The 18609-nt window shown below is 40.4% G+C and overlaps 1 protein-coding gene across 1 annotated transcript in view; it reads left to right on the plus strand.

Annotated features, from left to right (window-relative positions):
• LOC124789167 (aminopeptidase N-like) overlaps nucleotides 1-6922 on the plus strand; it is a 40496-nt gene extending 33574 nt beyond the window's left edge. Inside the window, exons 11-16 of the mRNA XM_047256460.1 lie at nucleotides 1402-1676; nucleotides 1864-2060; nucleotides 4119-4283; nucleotides 4664-4807; nucleotides 5976-6054; nucleotides 6745-6922. Coding sequence (XP_047112416.1) covers nucleotides 1402-1676; nucleotides 1864-2060; nucleotides 4119-4283; nucleotides 4664-4807; nucleotides 5976-6054; nucleotides 6745-6882 — 998 coding nt within the window. The 3' untranslated portion in view covers nucleotides 6883-6922. The remainder of the gene's footprint in view (nucleotides 1-1401; nucleotides 1677-1863; nucleotides 2061-4118; nucleotides 4284-4663; nucleotides 4808-5975; nucleotides 6055-6744) is intronic.
• The last annotated feature ends 11687 nt before the right edge of the window (nucleotides 6923-18609 follow it).

The following is an 18609-nucleotide window of genomic DNA, read 5'->3' on the forward strand; positions in this document are numbered from 1 at the left end:
ATTTTCACGCAATTTGGGTGCATAGATCCTGAGAAATCAGTACGCAGAACAACCACCTTTGGCCGTAATAACGGCCTTGATACGCCTGGGCATTGAGTCAAACAGAGCTTGGATGACGTGTACAGGTACAGCTGCCCATGCAGTTTCAACACAGTACCACATTTCATCAAGAATAGTGACTGGCGTATTGTGACGAGCCAGTTCCTCGGCCACCATTGACCAGACGTTTTCAATTGGTGAGAGATCTGGAGAATGCGCTGACCAGGGCAGCAGTCGAACATTTTCTGTATCCAGAAAGGCCCGTACAGTACCTGCAACATGCGGTCGTGCATTATCCTGCTGAAATGTAGGGTTTCGCAGGGTAGAGCCACGGGTTGTAACACATCTGAAATGTAACATCCACTGTTCAAAGAAACGTCAATGTGGACAAGAGGTGACCCAGACGTGTAACCTATGGCACCCCATACCATCGCGCCAGGTGATACGCCAGTATGGCGATGACGAAAACACGCTTCCAATGTGCGGTCACCGCGATGTCGCCAAACACGGATGCGACCATCATGATGCTGTAAACAGAACGTGTATTCATCCGAAAAAATGAAGTTTTGCCATTCGTGCACCCAGGTTCGTCGTTGAGTACACCATCGCAGGCACTCTTGCTTGTGATGCAGCTTCAAGGGTAACCGCAGCCACGGTATCCGAGCTGATAGTCCATGCTGCTGCAAACGTCGTCGAACTGTTCGTGCAGTTGGTTGTTGTCTTGCAAACGTCCCCATCTGTTGAATCAGGGATCGAGACGTGGCTGCACGATCCGTTACAGACATGCGGATAAGATGCCTGTCATCTCGACTGCTAGTGATTCGTGGCCGCTGGGATCCAGCACGGCCTTTCCGTATTACCCTCCTGAACCCACCGATTTCATATTCTGCTAACAGTCATTGGATCTCGACAACGCGAGTAGCAATGTCGCGATACGAAAAACCGCAATCGCGATAGGCTACCATCCGACCTTTATCAAAGTCTGAAACGTGATCGTATACATTTCTCCTCCTTACACGAGGCATCACAACAACGTTTCACCAGGCAACGCCAGTCAACTGCTGTTTGTGTATGAGAAATCGGTTGGAAACTTTCCTCATGTCAGCACGTTGTGGGTGTCGGAACCTACCCCCAACCTTGTGTGAATGCTCTGAAAAGCTAATCATTTGCATATCACAGCATATTCTTCCTGTCGGTGAAATTTCGCGTGTGTAGCACGTCATCTTCGTGGTGTAGCAATTTTAATGGCCAGTAGTGTATTAATACAACTAATTGAAAAGTATACATGCTAAGTACTAACGTTTATGAACTGCAGCTGACTGCTGTTGCGTGATGGAGTGCACCAGTGTGTGCTGTGTGCAGGCTACTACCGGGTGAACTACGACGAGCAGAACTGGGCGCTGCTGACAGCGCAGCTGCTGCGTGACCCCCTGGTGATACCAGCTGTGGTGCGCGCGCAGCTGCTGGACGACGCGGCCAGCCTGGCAGGGGCGGGCCAGCTGCTGCCCGCCGGCACGGCCCTACAGCTCGCCTCCTACCTGCGCCTCGAGTACGGCTACATCCCGTGGAGGGCCGTCCCTGGCGTCTTGCGGAATCTCGAGCTTCTGGTCGACGAAGACGTGGCCGAGGACTTCAAGGTCAGGCCTCACAACATGGCATCACTAACCTTTCAAACATACTCTTTGCACTTACTGGTAGATTATTAACTCTGGCTTCATGAAATAATTTTTGTTCAGCCTGTAGCTACAGTTCCTTATGTATTGTTTTTCCTTGTGCTTCAAGCGTCTCCATTAGTTTTCATCTGTTTGTAATAAAAACTGGTAGGAGTTCGTACTGTCCCTGATCCATCACATGGCGATCCTGCTGCGCTACCACGAGCGACCTGGAGAGGACCACACGACTCGCATTCTGCGGGCCGTCATTGTCAGCATCGCGTGCAACTATGGTGAACCGTCGTGTCTCAGCTCCATGTACGAGCAGTTGCAACACTTCATGGCTGCACCTGGCAACTCCAGCAACCAGTAAGTGACCCGCTCGAAGTTCTTTGTCCATTTGTGTAACACATTGACTGCCGACGATCTTGGCTAGTTCAAAATGGCTCTGAGTACTATGGGACTTAACATCTGAGGTCATCTGTCCCCTAGAACTTAGAACTACTTAAACCTAACTAACCTAAGGACATCACACACATCCATGCCCGAAGCAGGATTCGAACCTGCGACCGTAGCGGACGCGCGGTTCCAGACTGAAGCGCCTAGAACCGCTCGGCCACTCCGGCCGCCGATCTTGGCTAGTACCATAACTTATCTCATCTACATCTACATTTATACTCCGCAAGCAACCCAACGGTGTGTGGCGGAGGGCGATGATAGAGATCTCTCTCAACAAAGTACAATCTCGACCTGCAAATTCAACGTACAATTTGAACTAAACATAATTTTAAAACTTATGTCCTGATCTTCATGTAATTGAATTAGAATGAAAGAAAATCACAGTCTCTGAAAAAGTCACCTACATTTGGCTACAATAAAGCATGCATAATTTTAAATGCTCTATTTCATACCGAAATCCATTCTTTCAGTACATCTATCGTCAGTTACGTAATAAGGCAACCTTTTCCAATAAGACAATTTGCACTGTAAACAGCACTCCCTTATTTTCTAGTCTTCAACAGTAATACAAATTTTAAACTTTTTTAAAAATCAGAAATAAGTACTTATCACTGTTGTCATAACCATTTTTAACTGTAAAATTAATAAATAACCAGTGTTATAAACCGTAAGCAATCTAACTCAGAGCGAGAAAGAACCTGTCATAGAGCCATCAGATGTCACTTACCCATCAACGAAAAGCGGTATTTACCTTTCAATAGATACATGTATTTTGCTTTACTGTATAACAGTAGGAATCTGCTGTAAAGGACTCCATACGCTACAAGATATCACTACTCAGACGTCTCTGGAGAATGATTTATACACCATATAATAGAGCATCAGAAGTGGTACAGTTACAGGACCAGCTTAAAATAAGACTTTCAACAACAATTATACGAGAGGAGTTCAGTAATGCAACACAATTTTTCTGAAAAACTGATTGGCTTTATTCAGGATTCCATATATCACACATCATTCTCCACTCCTTTTGCTACAAAACCCGATTTTACTCTATTATCTCTGTTCCGTGCGATAGCCATACACCACCTTATTGGGAGAGCCAGTACGCCCATATATTACCACTCTACTGGTTGACGTCAGAGCCAACTTGTTGCTGCATCAGTAGCCTCTCCATCACCAATGTAATACTTCCTGTGGAGGCCAAACAATTGGAAGTCAGACAATGCGTAATCCGGAGTGGATGGAAGAACAGTCCAATGAAGTTTTGTAAGTTCCTCTCGGGTATGTAGATTTGTGTAAGGTTTTGCATTGTCATGGAGGTGTTTGATTGTGATCCATCGATCACCTCAAGTAAGAGTGTCTGCTCGTTCCAACATTACACAAGTCACAGCCCTGTATGGCCGGCCGGCATGCGGGAGATCGGACAGGATGACGCCATTTTGTTGCAATGATGACAGACACCTCGACATGCTTTTGTTCCCTGCCAGATCGTAGGCATTCTCCGAGCACCTATGAGTATCTGCGATGCTGTAGAAACTTAAAGACAGATCTCTGCTTGGAGTGCATCTCCATTACAGACGGCATTTTGAAGGGCACATATAGTACTGCGACCTATCGGAACTTCATGAAACTATAGGGGCTGAAGCGGGAATATCCCACAATGTCCCACAACAAATTCCGCAGTTTTTCAACCGAAACTGTCCGAGGAAAAAATTGTGTTGCGTGACGTATTGAATGCCTCTCGCACATGATATGTGCTAGACAGGACCTCCAATATGAGTACCGAAATTCGTTCTTCCATATAAGATGTTTCAGTTATATCATCGTACGATATATCACACATTTACCAAACTTACACTGCTACTGTTGAAAAAAAAAATTCCTAACGAAAATCCTTATTAGAATTTCAGCAGTACTGCATCAAGAAATTCAAGTTGTAGCTTCAACCATCCTACATTTTTGCAGGGTGGGACCAGACTTGAAACGAGTCGTCTACTGCTACGGTGCACAGCAAGGTGGGAAAAACGCGTACAATTTCCTCATGGACCTGTACCAGACTACCGACATCGTCTCTGAGCTGAACGACATCGTGCTCGGCGCCACCTGCTCACAGTTAGTCGACGGGCTACGGTAGGTACAATGTCATACCATTATCTGTGTGACGGTGGGGTGCTACTGATTTATCTTCCAACCCAGTTCCAGCCTCCAGCAATATGCGCTACAAGTTTAAATGGGTCATAAGCTAACGACTTAAAAAGCTTCTTGTTCTTCAGTTGGTGTTAAAATATTCACTGCATGCATTTTTTTCGCATTCACGTTTTGATCTTGGACTATTTCCTTTACTGTTGTTTCTCATTTCGGATATCATGAACATCTGGAGCAAACTAAGAAAGATTATTAGGAAGAGGTCGTATCAGAACTGTACTTGAAGGGTTACAAACTGTAGACCTGTAAGGAATCGTGTGTCCTCAAGTGCGAGACTGTGAGTGTAAAGTGTCCCCTTTGTGCAGGCTGCTGGAGCTGACCGCCACTGGAGCCAAGGGCGGCTTCCGGAGAGAACACCTCCAGTGGCTGTTGGAGGGTCTGCTGCAGCGCCGACACACCCTTCCATCCGCTCTCCAGTTCCTCAGCCGTGGCGCAAATCTCCTCTCCAGGTGGGTGCAGGCGTCTTCTTCCTCATCGGTTTCTCTGCGTCTCTCTCCAGAGAGACAGCATCAGCGCTGTATCATAATAACAAAAAATTCTAGTGAGTAATGATAATGTGAGATGAACTTTGATGACCAAATAAGGGGTGTGCGCTTCTCTTGACTTTACAGGGAATCTAATTAACTCTTGTTGCTAGCCCATCTGCCTGCATGGTTTCCGTCTGTATGTTTCAACGTAGAAAGATTTTCAAGTTGTCCAACATCCAGACACATTAGAAACTTCACTCGAGTAGAGTATCATGTCACTAGTATTTGCACTCACGAATGATCCGCCATTGAAGTTGCCCATTAATCATCCTGTCTCTGGCATGTGCAGTTTCGAATTGATCGCAAAGTTGCATGGAGTAAGAGGCATAAGTATAATGTTATGTTGCATTGAAACGTCTGATCAAGGAGTGATATGCGAAGTGATATGAAATAAATAATTATAATAAAGTTCTCTTATAAATGTACAATAATATTAGTAAAACTATCATGAAAAAATGCGGGTAAGTTCTGTAATACAGAAATCGTTACACTGAAACATCTATTACATTTCAGCTTGGAAGTGTTTGACAAACAGTAAGTCGTTTATTTCCGCACTCCCACACAGCTCCTGTTGCCCAAATTTTGGCTAGGAACAGAAGCCACCACATTTAGAATAGAATGCCCATTAGCCTGATGGAGTAACAGAACTGAATTTCCTCCTTCAAAAAAATGACTCCATTTAGAACAAAGCAGTTAAAATAGTTGAAAATTTAAATGTCTTATAACTATCGGAAAGTAAAGGGGTTATAAGCACAGTCACTTGGTGATTATATAATGCCCAGTTTAAACCAATACTGCCAGTGGATGACTAGAGATAAACATCTGTCTCTCAGCATCATGGAGCACCCCAGTTTCCCCATGTTGTACATCAGCATTTATCCATCGCACTATAGCCGAATTTTGTTTCACCTAAACGACAGTATGCATATGCTCATGTGATTCGTCCAACAAAATGCCATTCGATTATTTCCACAGTATAGTCTATCAGGGTCGGTAATTCATGTATCTTGATCCTGATACCGACATGACACTGAACTCCAAAATGTTGTTCTGCTCGACCCGTGTCTGATATCACTTTTTGTGTCTGCAGGCCAGGTGAGAAGCAGGCGGCCAGGAAGTTGCTGAGGCAGGCCATACTGGAGATGCGCGACGACCAACTGCTGGAGAAGGTGAGTGGCGGGAGGGGATTGTACTGTTCATGTGTTCCTTATGTTTGGGAGAGAGAGCATTTGCAAGCTGTACATAATGACGACATCACTAACGTCACACACACACACACACACACACACACACACACACACACACACACACACATGCACACACATGGGTGTGGGAGAGAGGAAGGCAAACAAATTGGTACTATAAGAGTCAGAAACATTAAACTAGACAGTTTTATGGATAGATCACGTCTGTCTATGCTGCAAGTAAAACATTAAAAGACATCATTGCATTTCACATCATTATAATAAAGTAAAAATATTATTGCTGTTACCTAAATGCTAGTTAATCTGAAGATCTAATCATGAATTTCTATGAGCATATGTCATACTCATACATGTTTTGATAGCATTGTAATTACATGTTCAGGAGAGTGAATAAATTTAACTGTAGAGGATATAAGTGTCACAGCACCAGGCGAGGGGGTCTACGCTGGTTTATAAAGAGAAATAATTACTTGTTTACCTCAGTTTTATGTTTATATGTCATGTAACATTCCATCAGTAATACAAATAAATAAATGCAGTCATTTACACATGGACATCGTACAATCTTTTATTGAGATAAAGGATTTCATCCCCCCTTTTCCGTTGTACTCTTGCCGCACTAAGCTTTCACCTTATCCTCGTGACCTTCATCAGGTGCAGCAGGCAGTCGTCGCCCTGGAGGACGAGTCGCTGGTTGCAGCCGCACAGTGGCGCCATGACGTCATCGCCAATGGAGCAGCCGCACGCCGCGATGCAGCTCGCTGGCTCAAAGGAAAACCATGGCGCCTCTGAAATGGGGGACGGTCTGAATCCCTGTGCCATGCAGTCTACACATAGTGAGCAGGCTGGAGAACTAACAGCAAACAACATGTAGCGATATTTACATAATAAAGGGGTATCAAAATCTGACTGGAATTTCTTTTGTATATTTCCCTTCGTAATTTATGTAACTAAGTGTGTCGCCGTTACTCTATATATTAACGCAACCGACTACAAAACAGATACTGCAGTAACGACCTCAGCATATGAAAGGCAGTGACTCAATGACTCGTCTTCACTCAGTCCAAACCATAAGGATAGAAACTTGAATTGCAAAAGTTGTTGATCTTATACTGTAGGCGTCGTTTCGGAAGAGAGCTTTGGATATTCCGCAAATATGGGGGTGAGAGGGGAATGAAAATTTTTAATTAAATATTTCGTCATAGTAAACATTTGTTGAAGATAAATCTGTGATAGCTGGTCTTCCCTTCTCAGTTAGATACAAAGGGATGAGAGTCTCTAAGGAAATATCACCTTAGGAACGCAAAATCCATGAATAATAACAATCTTGGACTCCAGCTAACGGAATATTTTGTTGATCAGAAGTACATTCGGAAAGACCATGATTCTATGGCCGTCATTAGAGTGAAAAGCTTAGTTGTTGTAATTTGTGACCAAAATAAAAATTCGAGGAAAAGAAAAACAAAAAAAAAAAAAATCTGAGCAGAGCTTACAGCTTAAGCGAGTAAAGCAGCAGGCTATAAGCAAGTAGATAAGGTAGTGTTAAAGAGCCGTTAAAAATACAGATGTTCATTGTCTACAGTATTACTGTTCGTTTTTTTGGACTATATCCACTAACATAGCCTTCAGACCAGTTAAGTGCAGAGAAAAGGGTACTTCCAGTTTTACTGTGTAGAAGTGTTTATTCCTCTTTCATGGAGAGTGAGAAGAGTGATTGCTTAAATGCTCTGTTCATATTGTAATTATTCTAATCTTTTTCCTACTGTCTCTACTAGAGCTATGTCAAGAAGGCTATAAAAAATTTCTTTATTTCGCACATAACACTGGTTCCTGAAAAACTGGAAGTTGATTGCTACTGTATAGTTAACGTCTGTCTTCAAGTGTCTAACAGTTAAAACCTATAGAGCTGGTCATCTTCGTAACTGCCATTATCTGTGGACTGACAAAAATATCTAGTTTTTCTGGAAGTTATAACTCGTGTGTACAAATATTTAGTTGGAACTACAAAACAGTTTTACGTTTTTTGGACTTCCTTCTTTAAACAGACGTATTTTGAGATTGGTATTGCTAGAAATGAAACCACAGATGAAACCTCAATTTAACAGCAGTTACATGAAACGTATTCGCAGTTGCGAACACGAACAACCATCAGATGTGTAAATGAATGACGACAGTGAAAATTGTGCCGGACCGGGACTCGATCCAGGATTTTCCGTTTCACCCGAGCGGTCGTCATCTGCTTTGGACATCCGTGCACGACTCCCGGCCAGTCCGTATGTCATCGTTCCTCCATCACAGGCTATACTCGTACACACACTATGTAATTCCCGAAGAGGGGAGGACATTTTAATTGAAAGTCGCTACCTGATATTGGCAGGTAAATGCAATACTGCGGTGCCTCTGTTGCTAAGAAGAACGATACCGATGTGTGCCTTACGGAACAGTGCATCATTCTTCTTAACAACATGGGTATCAACAGTAATTATCACAGAAAAAAATTGAAAAGGAATTCTGGTATTCAAATACGAGTAGATACCATTAAAAACAAACATGTGAGCTTTCTATTTAAATTCTTTTTACATCCTATTTAAATCTAAAGAAACACACAAAAACAAAGAAAAATTTAGCTTTCATAGTGGAGTATAGTCTGGTATAAATTGAACATGGAGGCATACATACTGCAACGTTACATTCACCGGAATCTTATGCTTAGATTGATTTTCTGATTAAGTTGCAGGCAAATCCTTCATAGCAAGACAGTCTGCAAAAAATAATACGATAGACGTGTAATCCGAAGCGTCATCAAATATTTCGTCCCCATCATCTGCAGGCTTTGTGAATCATTTGTTCCAGACGTTTCTCCTCTCCATTGTGCATTCTGAACACAAAATCAACACAAAAGCATACAAGACGCGCGGGACAGAGAGAATTTGAACGTCACGTAAAACCTACGAAACAGAGACGATAAAAAAGGTTTCAAAAACGACTAGATTAGATTAGTACTTGTTCCATATATCATGAATACGACACTTCGTAATGATGTGGAACGTGTCAGGTCAATAAAAGGTGTCTATACAAGATATTACATTACACAAAATATTACATGACACTTAATATTTTTATTTATTTTTTATTTTTTTTATCTTTTTATTTTTTTTGGGGGGTGTGGGGGAGGGGAAATTACCCACTAACTATATCCAAAAATTCATCTAATGAGTAGAAGGAGTTGCCATTAAGAAATTCTTTTAATTTACTTGTAAATGCTATATGGCTATCTGTCAGACTTTTGATGCTATTAGGTAAGTGACCAAAGACTTTTGCGGCAGCATAATTTACCCCCTTCTGAGCCAAAGTTAGATTTAACCTTGAGCAGTGGAGATCATCCTTCCTCCCAGTGTTGTAGCCATGTACACTGCTATTACTTTTGAGTTCGTTCGGATTGTTAATAACAAATTTCACAAGTGAATATGTATATTGTGAGGCCACAGTGAAGATCTCTAGCTCTTTAAATAAGTGTCTGCAGGATGATCTTGGATGAGCTCCAGAAATTATTCTGATTACTACTACCATCTAGCGTAAACTACGGAACCTGCACACCTGGCAGACGTTTGCGGGAGCCGTAAATTACGTTCGACACGGCAGAGGATCACACAACTCGTGCGATGTAATTTACGTCCGTCGCACATTCCCATTTCCCGCAAGAGCCTTAATATTATGTCAGCCGCATGCTAAATGTTAAGGGTTTCCAATATCTTCGTGAGGCTGTCCCATGGTTCAAGCAAAAGTAAGACCATTTCTGCTGGCCTTCTATGTATACGTTCTGCAGTTAGTACTTTACACTTAAGTGTTATTTGAATGTTTTGTCAATTGATTACATTTTCCCAGTATCATGTCAATGAACTAGAGTCTGCGAGATACATCCTCTGTGACTGAGCGTATGTGACCATTCTCTTTCGTGTAGTCATAAATTGTTACAGTCAGGCAATTGTAGGTTTTTCCATATTTAATTCTAAAATTGTAATTCACTTAGACCTTTCTAACCAGTCATGTTAATCTCAGTCTCTCAGTCACAAAAACCCGTAAAACAAACAAGGCATTTTATTCTATTTTATTGGCGTTTGCTGGACGCACCGCTACACACAGTACATTACAAATACAGCTGATGTTACACTAATATTTGATAGTGCATGCAGACAACACAGAGTCTGCTATTTGTGTTAATATGCGTACGAATCAACCTCTTAGAAAATCCTTCAAGACTGATGTTGACTCGCATAAACTATTTACGAAATCTCTAGCACATTTCCTTTTGATGTGGCTGCTATATTTTCCATGACGTTAGACATCGTCTACACCATGACTAATCCGTGAACGACGCTTTTTGGTTGGAAATTACAGTCCTCACAGCCTCGCAGACTTCGTGCTTCTTCCCACTCTTCATTCCACACGTTACGTAAATTCGTTATAATTCCAGCGATGTCATCGGATGGATTGGAAATAGAGATAATGAAGTACCCATTGCATCTTGCTATATTTGTGACGAGATCCAAGTGACGCTATCCAGAGAGAATTTATCGATGCTCCATACCACAACAGCTCTACCATAGGATGAGCAATTGTTAACCTTTTGTACTGATGGAATGTTGAGAGTTGGCAGTACAATTAACAAATAGCTGTGATCGGGATCTCGTTTAGTCCAAGCAGACTGCCACTGCCCCTGCAAGAAATACTGACGCGTTCTCGTGAAAGCAGTACGACCGCCTTTCTTGAAGGTGAACTAAATGTGTCACCAAACGTAATCTGTCAGCGAATATTGTAATTGCATCCAGATGCTACGTTTCTTGGAATATTTTGTTAATATGTGATCTTTTACTTTTTAGGTAGGTGATGGATTTTGACGAACCGAGAAAAAATACTTTGAAGTGCTGGTTAGTCCAGTGAATTGTGTAGAAAGGAAATATTCTGGTAAGTGTTGTCTCTATTCAGCATCGCGCTTTTTGTTGCCAGAGAGAAACATTAATTGATCCGAGAAACTTCTTTAGGGCGGTTAATTTATAAACAATGAGAAAATCGGGAGTTCTAGTCCTCGGGAACAGCAGTTCACCCTCCAGGAACCTCCATACAGAACGTTAATTGGTGATGAAGACACCAGCAATTGTTTGTTATAACACACAGTTACTATATTTTGCCGAAGTACATACCAGTAAGAACGTAGGTCAATCTAGTTAGTTTCGCGCCAGAACACAATTCAGTTCACATCACAATCTAACTGAGTTCCCACCAGTGATCGGTGTGATGTGTGCTCCAACAACTATGTGTGTACATGCTGAAAAAGTTTATCTCGTATTCTAGCTTCCAAAGATCATGTATGATGCGATGATGTCACGTCACTCGTAAATTGTCGATTGGACCCATAAATTGTGCATTTGAACGTACTTATAGCGGATGGTCATTCACTTTCGATTTTCGAGCGAATAACGCTATTAGATTTTGTACTAGCCAGTCGCAAAATATTATCACACCATAATTTATATTATAGAAGCTATCCTGGAGAAACGGCCTTGAAACGTTGGCATATATTATCTACAGATTGAAATATTTTAACAGTCGGTAACAGAGAAGTTTCAAAACCAGCAGAATATATTTCAGGGTGACTGAGCATGGGATGTCCGAGGCTAATGGTAGGAGGGAGGGTGCTAATGGTATCTCATATTAAACAGGATGAATTTTCCTGAATAACACCTACCAGATCCAGATGAGGTACGATACAGCTGAATACACTACTAGAAAGTAAATTCATAGAAAAAACGTTGGATGCAAAGGGGAACCGATCCAGTGAAAGCTTTAGATGCAATTCTTATTTCAAACTGCATAATTTGTTAATTCACTATAATAATAATATCTGGCAAACAAACTTTGATACAGTGATCAACTAGTTCTTCCTAGATAACGTGTCTCAAGCACTGCTGGACGGTATCGAGATACTTGCAGCATGCTTCTTTACCTGGTAATGAGTTGTGGTCTACCACTAATAAACTTTAGTAATTAATTCCGAAGTAACGCCGGTTGAAAGCATAATAGCACATGTTGTAGGGTTAGTAAACAGTAATAATAACAATAATAATAAGAATAATAATAATAATAATAATAATAATACAAGTTTAGCTATACAACACTGAATATTTGGTTCAGTCTGCAGGTCTTTGCTTTTATTTCGAAATTACCGGTTTCAGGCAATTTTATCCATCTTCAGATGAAATGTAATTACAAAGTAAAGGAACTGTCAGTTCGGAGTTATTGATCAGCGATCTGCAGATTGAAAAAAAAAGATTATTTTGTTTAATCTTTTTACTGCCAATTTTATTTCAAAAACGCTTATGTATGGTTATTTTATTTAATGTCTCAGCCCTAAGTAACAATATGAAGAGAATATATCCCACCGTTTCGTTTTACAAGGGGACTGGGGGAAGAGTAGGACATAACACACAGTATTATTCGTAGTTACCTCCAGGGTTTCAGAAGACGACTGCGGAAAAACCACAAGACCTACTGAAAATAGACACATATCAGTGGACAAAGCATATGTCCAAGTTGGTAACACACACTACAGACGCTCAGAATGGGCCTCGTTTGCGATGTGGCAAACGTCAATTCGTGGGTGCAAGTCGTTGACGCGCTGTGTCCGGGCATCTGCAAAAGCAGTCCACCTTGTGAAACTTGCAACTGGGTTGCCCACATGCAGGTGCTAACTAATTCGATACCGAGGTGAGGGTTAGCAATAAAACTAGAGGACAGGGTAACCTACATGTGCAGCCTGCAATTATAAGAATTCTGCTAAGCATTAGTAGGCTTCCCTTTGCCAGTGGGCGACTAATACATAGCAGTAACATGCAACAAAATCAAATTATTTCCAACTCGTTCTATGATGACCTCTCGTGGGACACACACGCTCGGATGTTAGTCAAATGGTCAAACAAGGATCGTAGACAACCCATGGTGACGAATATGTTCAGCTTTAATAACCTATTGTTGACTTAGGCAACATTATATCGTTAATTATATTACAGGTAAAAATACGAAGTATGCAAATTCTGTAAGAGTACTCCAAAAAAGGAAGCGAAGAATTACGGGACCTGTTGGTTCCAATGAACAGTTTAGTGAGCAAGGAACATGAACTGAGAGTAAACCAAAGGTAGGTGAGATTAATGAGGAATTGCAGAAATGAGATTTGCGTCAAACTTATAGTCTTGCTAAAAGAAGCCTTCACGAGCAGACCTTAATTTGAGGAAACAATTTCTGAGAGAGAGTACAACTTGCTCGTAAGGAAGTAAAATGTGAACTGTGGTAAAGATAAAAGCAGAGAATTGAAATGTTAGATATGTGAAGCTATAAAAGAATGTTTAAAATTATGCGGAGTGATTAGAAAAGAACTGAGACGAGGCCAATTGCATGAGGAAATTATTGAAAAGAAGAAGGAGCAGGATAACAGGACATGTATGGAGACATCAGGGAATAACTTCCGTGGTACCAGAGGGAGCTGCAGAGGATAAAACCCGTGGGGAAGACAGTGACTGGAAAACATGCAGCAAGACCTCAAGAGCCAGATTCATTCGGCTGTTGCCATAGAAACAGATGGAGGTCACAACACATGTTTGTCCGCCTGGTGTAGACTTGTGTGTCTCCTGTTTAAATACGCCTATCGCAGCCTTTCTGATGCAAGCACGATATTCACTTGCACTTATCTGTTATTATCAAAACACCGAAGATAACTGGTTTTGTGATACTTGATTCATACTTCTAACGTAAACACGCGGACGCATACTCAATTGGATCCGCATTTTTAACAGCAACTTATCTATCTGTTATTTCGTATCATTTTAAGTACCCATGATACAAAATTCATTCTGTTAACACTTCGAGATATTAAAAGCCTGACGAAACAAGGCAAGTATAAGTGTGAAATATCATCTAATTTAGTGCACAAAGCTACATTTCATCCACAAGGGAATTTAGTAAAAATGACATTAAAACGAATGAGAAAATTAAAAACAGATTGTATTCAGTCTGATGGTGCACAAGATTATCACAAAAATAAAATTAGCTTCATGAAAGATAGGAATGAAAAAGATGAAAAACGATTACTGTTGTGCGAACGATCATGATTTCAGAATTTTATGAAAAAGTGGAAATTTCTCTGCATTACCTCTTAGCACTTATATCGCGGAACTTGTTGAAATCAATACTCTCCCGTGAGATGCCACTGTAACTTTCGTCCGCTAATGTTACTACACTGATAAATTAGTTGCAATGAGAAGTTAAAAAATGTAAGGAAGTTCTTAGCAGAATTGTCACGAATGCCATCGGTTAAACTGATGTTCACCTACTCCTTGTCCTTTGTTTTAACCGCTAACAGCTACTTTTTTTGCATACGACAGAGCTTTAACTGGTTCCAGACAATTTACGCAAAGAAATGAAGCCAATTTTGCACATAAGAGAATCTGTATTTTGACAAACCTGCAAAATAGTTGCTTCTCCTCAGGATAAAATTAGGGTAAATAAGCTTCAATGCAAGAACTACTAGCTTTATTAATTAAACATATAAGGAACAATCTCCAGAGGTCAGCAGCTACAGAGATTACAAAAAAGTCATAACGACAGATACTCCATACGAGGATGAAAAGTTAGCATCTACAGAGTTAAGCAGATTTCAGTCAAGTTACTCAAATTTACGTAGGACGGACCACAACAAATTGTTGTTGATGCCTAGTGGTTACTAGAATAATGGAAAATTACTATGAACCCAAGAAATTAAAACAATTATCAGTGTCAATCACTTTTATTTGCTTTCATGACTCACTTCGATAATTTCCACTCTCATCTTCAAGTTGATTAGTGGATTACATTAATTTCAATTGTTGGATGTTGCGAGTTTGCTGTTTTCGAACTTCATTTCGAAGATGTTACAGCAATAAAACCCTTTGTCATTATAAATTTATATTTTCGTCATTGAACAGCACACAAAATATATTGGGACAATCATTATGGTTAAATGACACACAAGACGAAATATCATCCCACACACAGGTCAATGATGAAAATATACTCATTACGATTCTGAGGGTTCTTTCGGCCAATACAATTTCGAAATTAAGTTCAAAACAGTGAAGTGGTTACATCCATCTGAAACCGTAATGTAACTGACTGGTCCACCTGAAGATGAGAGTGTAAGTACTCGAAATGCGCCGTAAAAGTAAATAAAAATTACTATCATAGTTAATTGTTTAAAGTCATCCTTTATATGATAAACAGTCGCACTTCCCAAAAAACATAAACCCTATATAGAAAGCTTCGCACTGCTTCAAGGTGGCCAGCCTTGCCTCGTTCCAGTGATATTTCTTCCTTCTTTTCTTCGGCTCATCTTGTTTTTTCCGCGTAAACCATGTTTGTTACCGAGAAAGGCACCTCACTGAAATTGTGACAGTCAGGTACGGTTGAACATGTCTGAATCTCGTACAGTGTCTGATCGCCGGCATTTTATCTACGTCTTCGTTTTCTATTGATTAATTAATTTCTTTTTTTCTTAATTGGTTCCAAGCTGACTGCTTGGAAGCATCATATTCTTACTATCCTGTTCCATTCTCATCGTCACTTCGCACGTTCTTCTGCATAATCTCCGAAACATATTCCAGTCTTCAGCAAACATCTTGAGAAATAATAATTCAGAAGAAGTTGATCAAACAGTTGTGAAGGAAGTAATGGATGACGTTCCGAGGTAACATCCCAAAGATGTTCGGGCTCAAACGCGGTTACTCTTCGTCGAAATGTCTTGGCTCAAACTCGTCTAGGGATTGAACCGCTCGTGTCGCATTACACTCCCTAAATTAGACACTTGTGACCGTTTGGTTAAATTGTCTGACTGATGACAAGTTTGTGAAATTGTATGAAACATACACATTTAATATAACTTATAATAACAGTAATAATAATATAGGGAACCAAATTACAGACCCATAAATGATGTAGGTCACACAGTTGCGATTCGATTAGAATAATGTTTATTCAGAAAGCAAACTAATAGCGAAAGTGGTCGTATTTGGAGTTACTGTTACATTCGAGCGCATATCCATTTGACACAGTTCGATCATTCACAATCTCATCGCGAAACACAAGTTCGATACTCCACCTCGTTAACTATGTGAAAAGTTCACCAGGTGCGCGACTGCTCACCGCTCAGAGACTTATGTCCAGCGATCCCACACAACGCGAAATTCTCTAAATCGTTTCCCTTCCTGGCTACCTAAAGACCGACTGTCCACTTTCGCGTCTGCGCCAGCACCGTCCCTCTGCCCGTCTCCGGCTGCGTCTCCCGCGTGCCGAACATCGTCGTTCAACTGACTAGCGCAGTTCCCTGTCCTGAAGCCGCCCATCTGATTGGCTACAGCTTATTCCATATTATTTTACATTTTAACATATTTAAATAATCAAAGCTTTACCACTTTCACGTTCTAAATAAAGTAACAATAATATCCATTACAAAATAAACGTTAAATTCTTTTACATAACACCAATACAATTTCCTTCTTAGCTTTGAATGCCACGGCCAGTAGCCTTGCGCTGCACCAATGTGCTTTGTGATAAATAAATAAAAACCAAAAGTAACTATTATGCACTAAACAACAAATATTCTATTACCTAATCATTCAATAACGTGTCATGCTGTCATCGTTCAATGTGTTTTGTGTGTAGAAAATGATGATCTGATGCTTAACTGAAAATACTGATAATTTGTATTTACTATATCTTTTAAACAAACAAAATTACAGCGTTGGTATTTACAACATTTATTATTTTAGTGATGCACTTTTTTATGAAATGTCGATCGTTAAGGTCGACCACAGCGTTCAGATTTTAGCATTCAGGTCACTGTTAGAAAACTTGTTAATTTCACTTTAACAGTAAATCCTAAACTGTTATAGATATGATCAATATTCAAGTTTTATTCGGATCACTATGAAAATTTAAGAAAGATAGTAGATTAAAATTACTGTGGCTTCGTTTCCTGAATTACAACAGAATTAAACAGTTTTCATAAATGTTTCCCCTTATGGCCGATCTTAGATCCGCCATATTTAACACTGCTACGCCTCCCTGCGCACAAACAGCTTGTAAGGGGTTTTCCTATGACGTAGGTTCTCGACTGTCTCATTCACACACTATAGCGCTTAGGCCTGATCAGCCTGGCCTCATTCAGCACAATTGACGCCTGTGAACTTCCCCATCTCGTGGCGAATCTGCGCTCTTTGTGGCACACGGTCCTGGACGACAGGGTTCGTGTCACAATTCCTGGAAGGCTGTCTGTTTCGCCCATATACTTAAATGAGAGCGAGATGTTCGTTACCTCACAACGTTAGAGCACAGCGCAAATAGAAAACCAGTTAGATGTATAAATGGCAGCCGACTGTAAGGGCAAATAGACAGTTACAGGGAAATGTTTCCAAATGAGAAGTATCGTTTTGCGGTATTCAGATTACTGATAGCGTCTGCATTATAGACAATAGAACTTATGAGTTCTGAAACCTGCTGGGGAAGACGGAGAGAAACATCTCTTACAAAATTTGAAAATTAGCCCATTCCTTTCATATATTAGAATGATGCGCCGTGTTTTTAAATGTATTTCATACAACTTCTTTATATTTCATGGTTATACTTTTTATATGTTTTATATATGATTCTCGCAGCTACCTTGACATTTACACACAGTAGCTGCGATTCAGTTACTGTAAACTGTCAATCTGTTTTTATGATTATCACATGCAATATGTACATTTTTGGACATATTCTATGACGTGATTCTATGACGAAGTTGTTGACATCTACTAAACCAATACTAAGTAAGGTTCTCTTTTATATACCGTTCTCATACTTTACGTAAGTCTATAGCCATGTTCTAAACATTTATAATATCCCTAACTGTGTAGACTTCTGAATATCATAAAGTAATTTGACGAAACCAGGAAAGCGAACTAAAAATATATTTCCAGCTGACGACCGAATTTTTATTTTGAAATATATACTGCAGTGGCTGAAAGTTGAAACCATCAATAAAATCACAAAATAGAACTTATTTGACAGCTCTATACCATTCTTGAAAGATGGGCTCAACAAGAAATTACCAGTCTAAAACGAAAAAAAAAATTGAAATCGACTTCGCCCGAGCATGTAGAATCAGGCAAATAATAGTTTACGCTGATAGTTTACAATATCTGGCCCCTGGTCCCAGGCAAAAAAGTGGCAATAAAACTAACTATAAGACAACTCTCTGCCTATACAGGGCTACTTAAGTTAGCATTCCATTGAATATTAGTCTACCACCATTCCCATCATCCACCAGTTCCTAGAGCAAAGCTACTATGGAACATCTACGGGACTACCTAAACAAATCTCTCAACATAATTTTCTGTGTAATATGGCATTTAAAAAGGACGACTTTTGGGTAAAACAATAACATAATCTCCAATA

The sequence above is a fragment of the Schistocerca piceifrons genome, chromosome 3 (genome assembly GCF_021461385.2).
Source record: "Schistocerca piceifrons isolate TAMUIC-IGC-003096 chromosome 3, iqSchPice1.1, whole genome shotgun sequence".
Lineage (NCBI taxonomy): Eukaryota > Metazoa > Arthropoda > Insecta > Orthoptera > Acrididae > Schistocerca > Schistocerca piceifrons.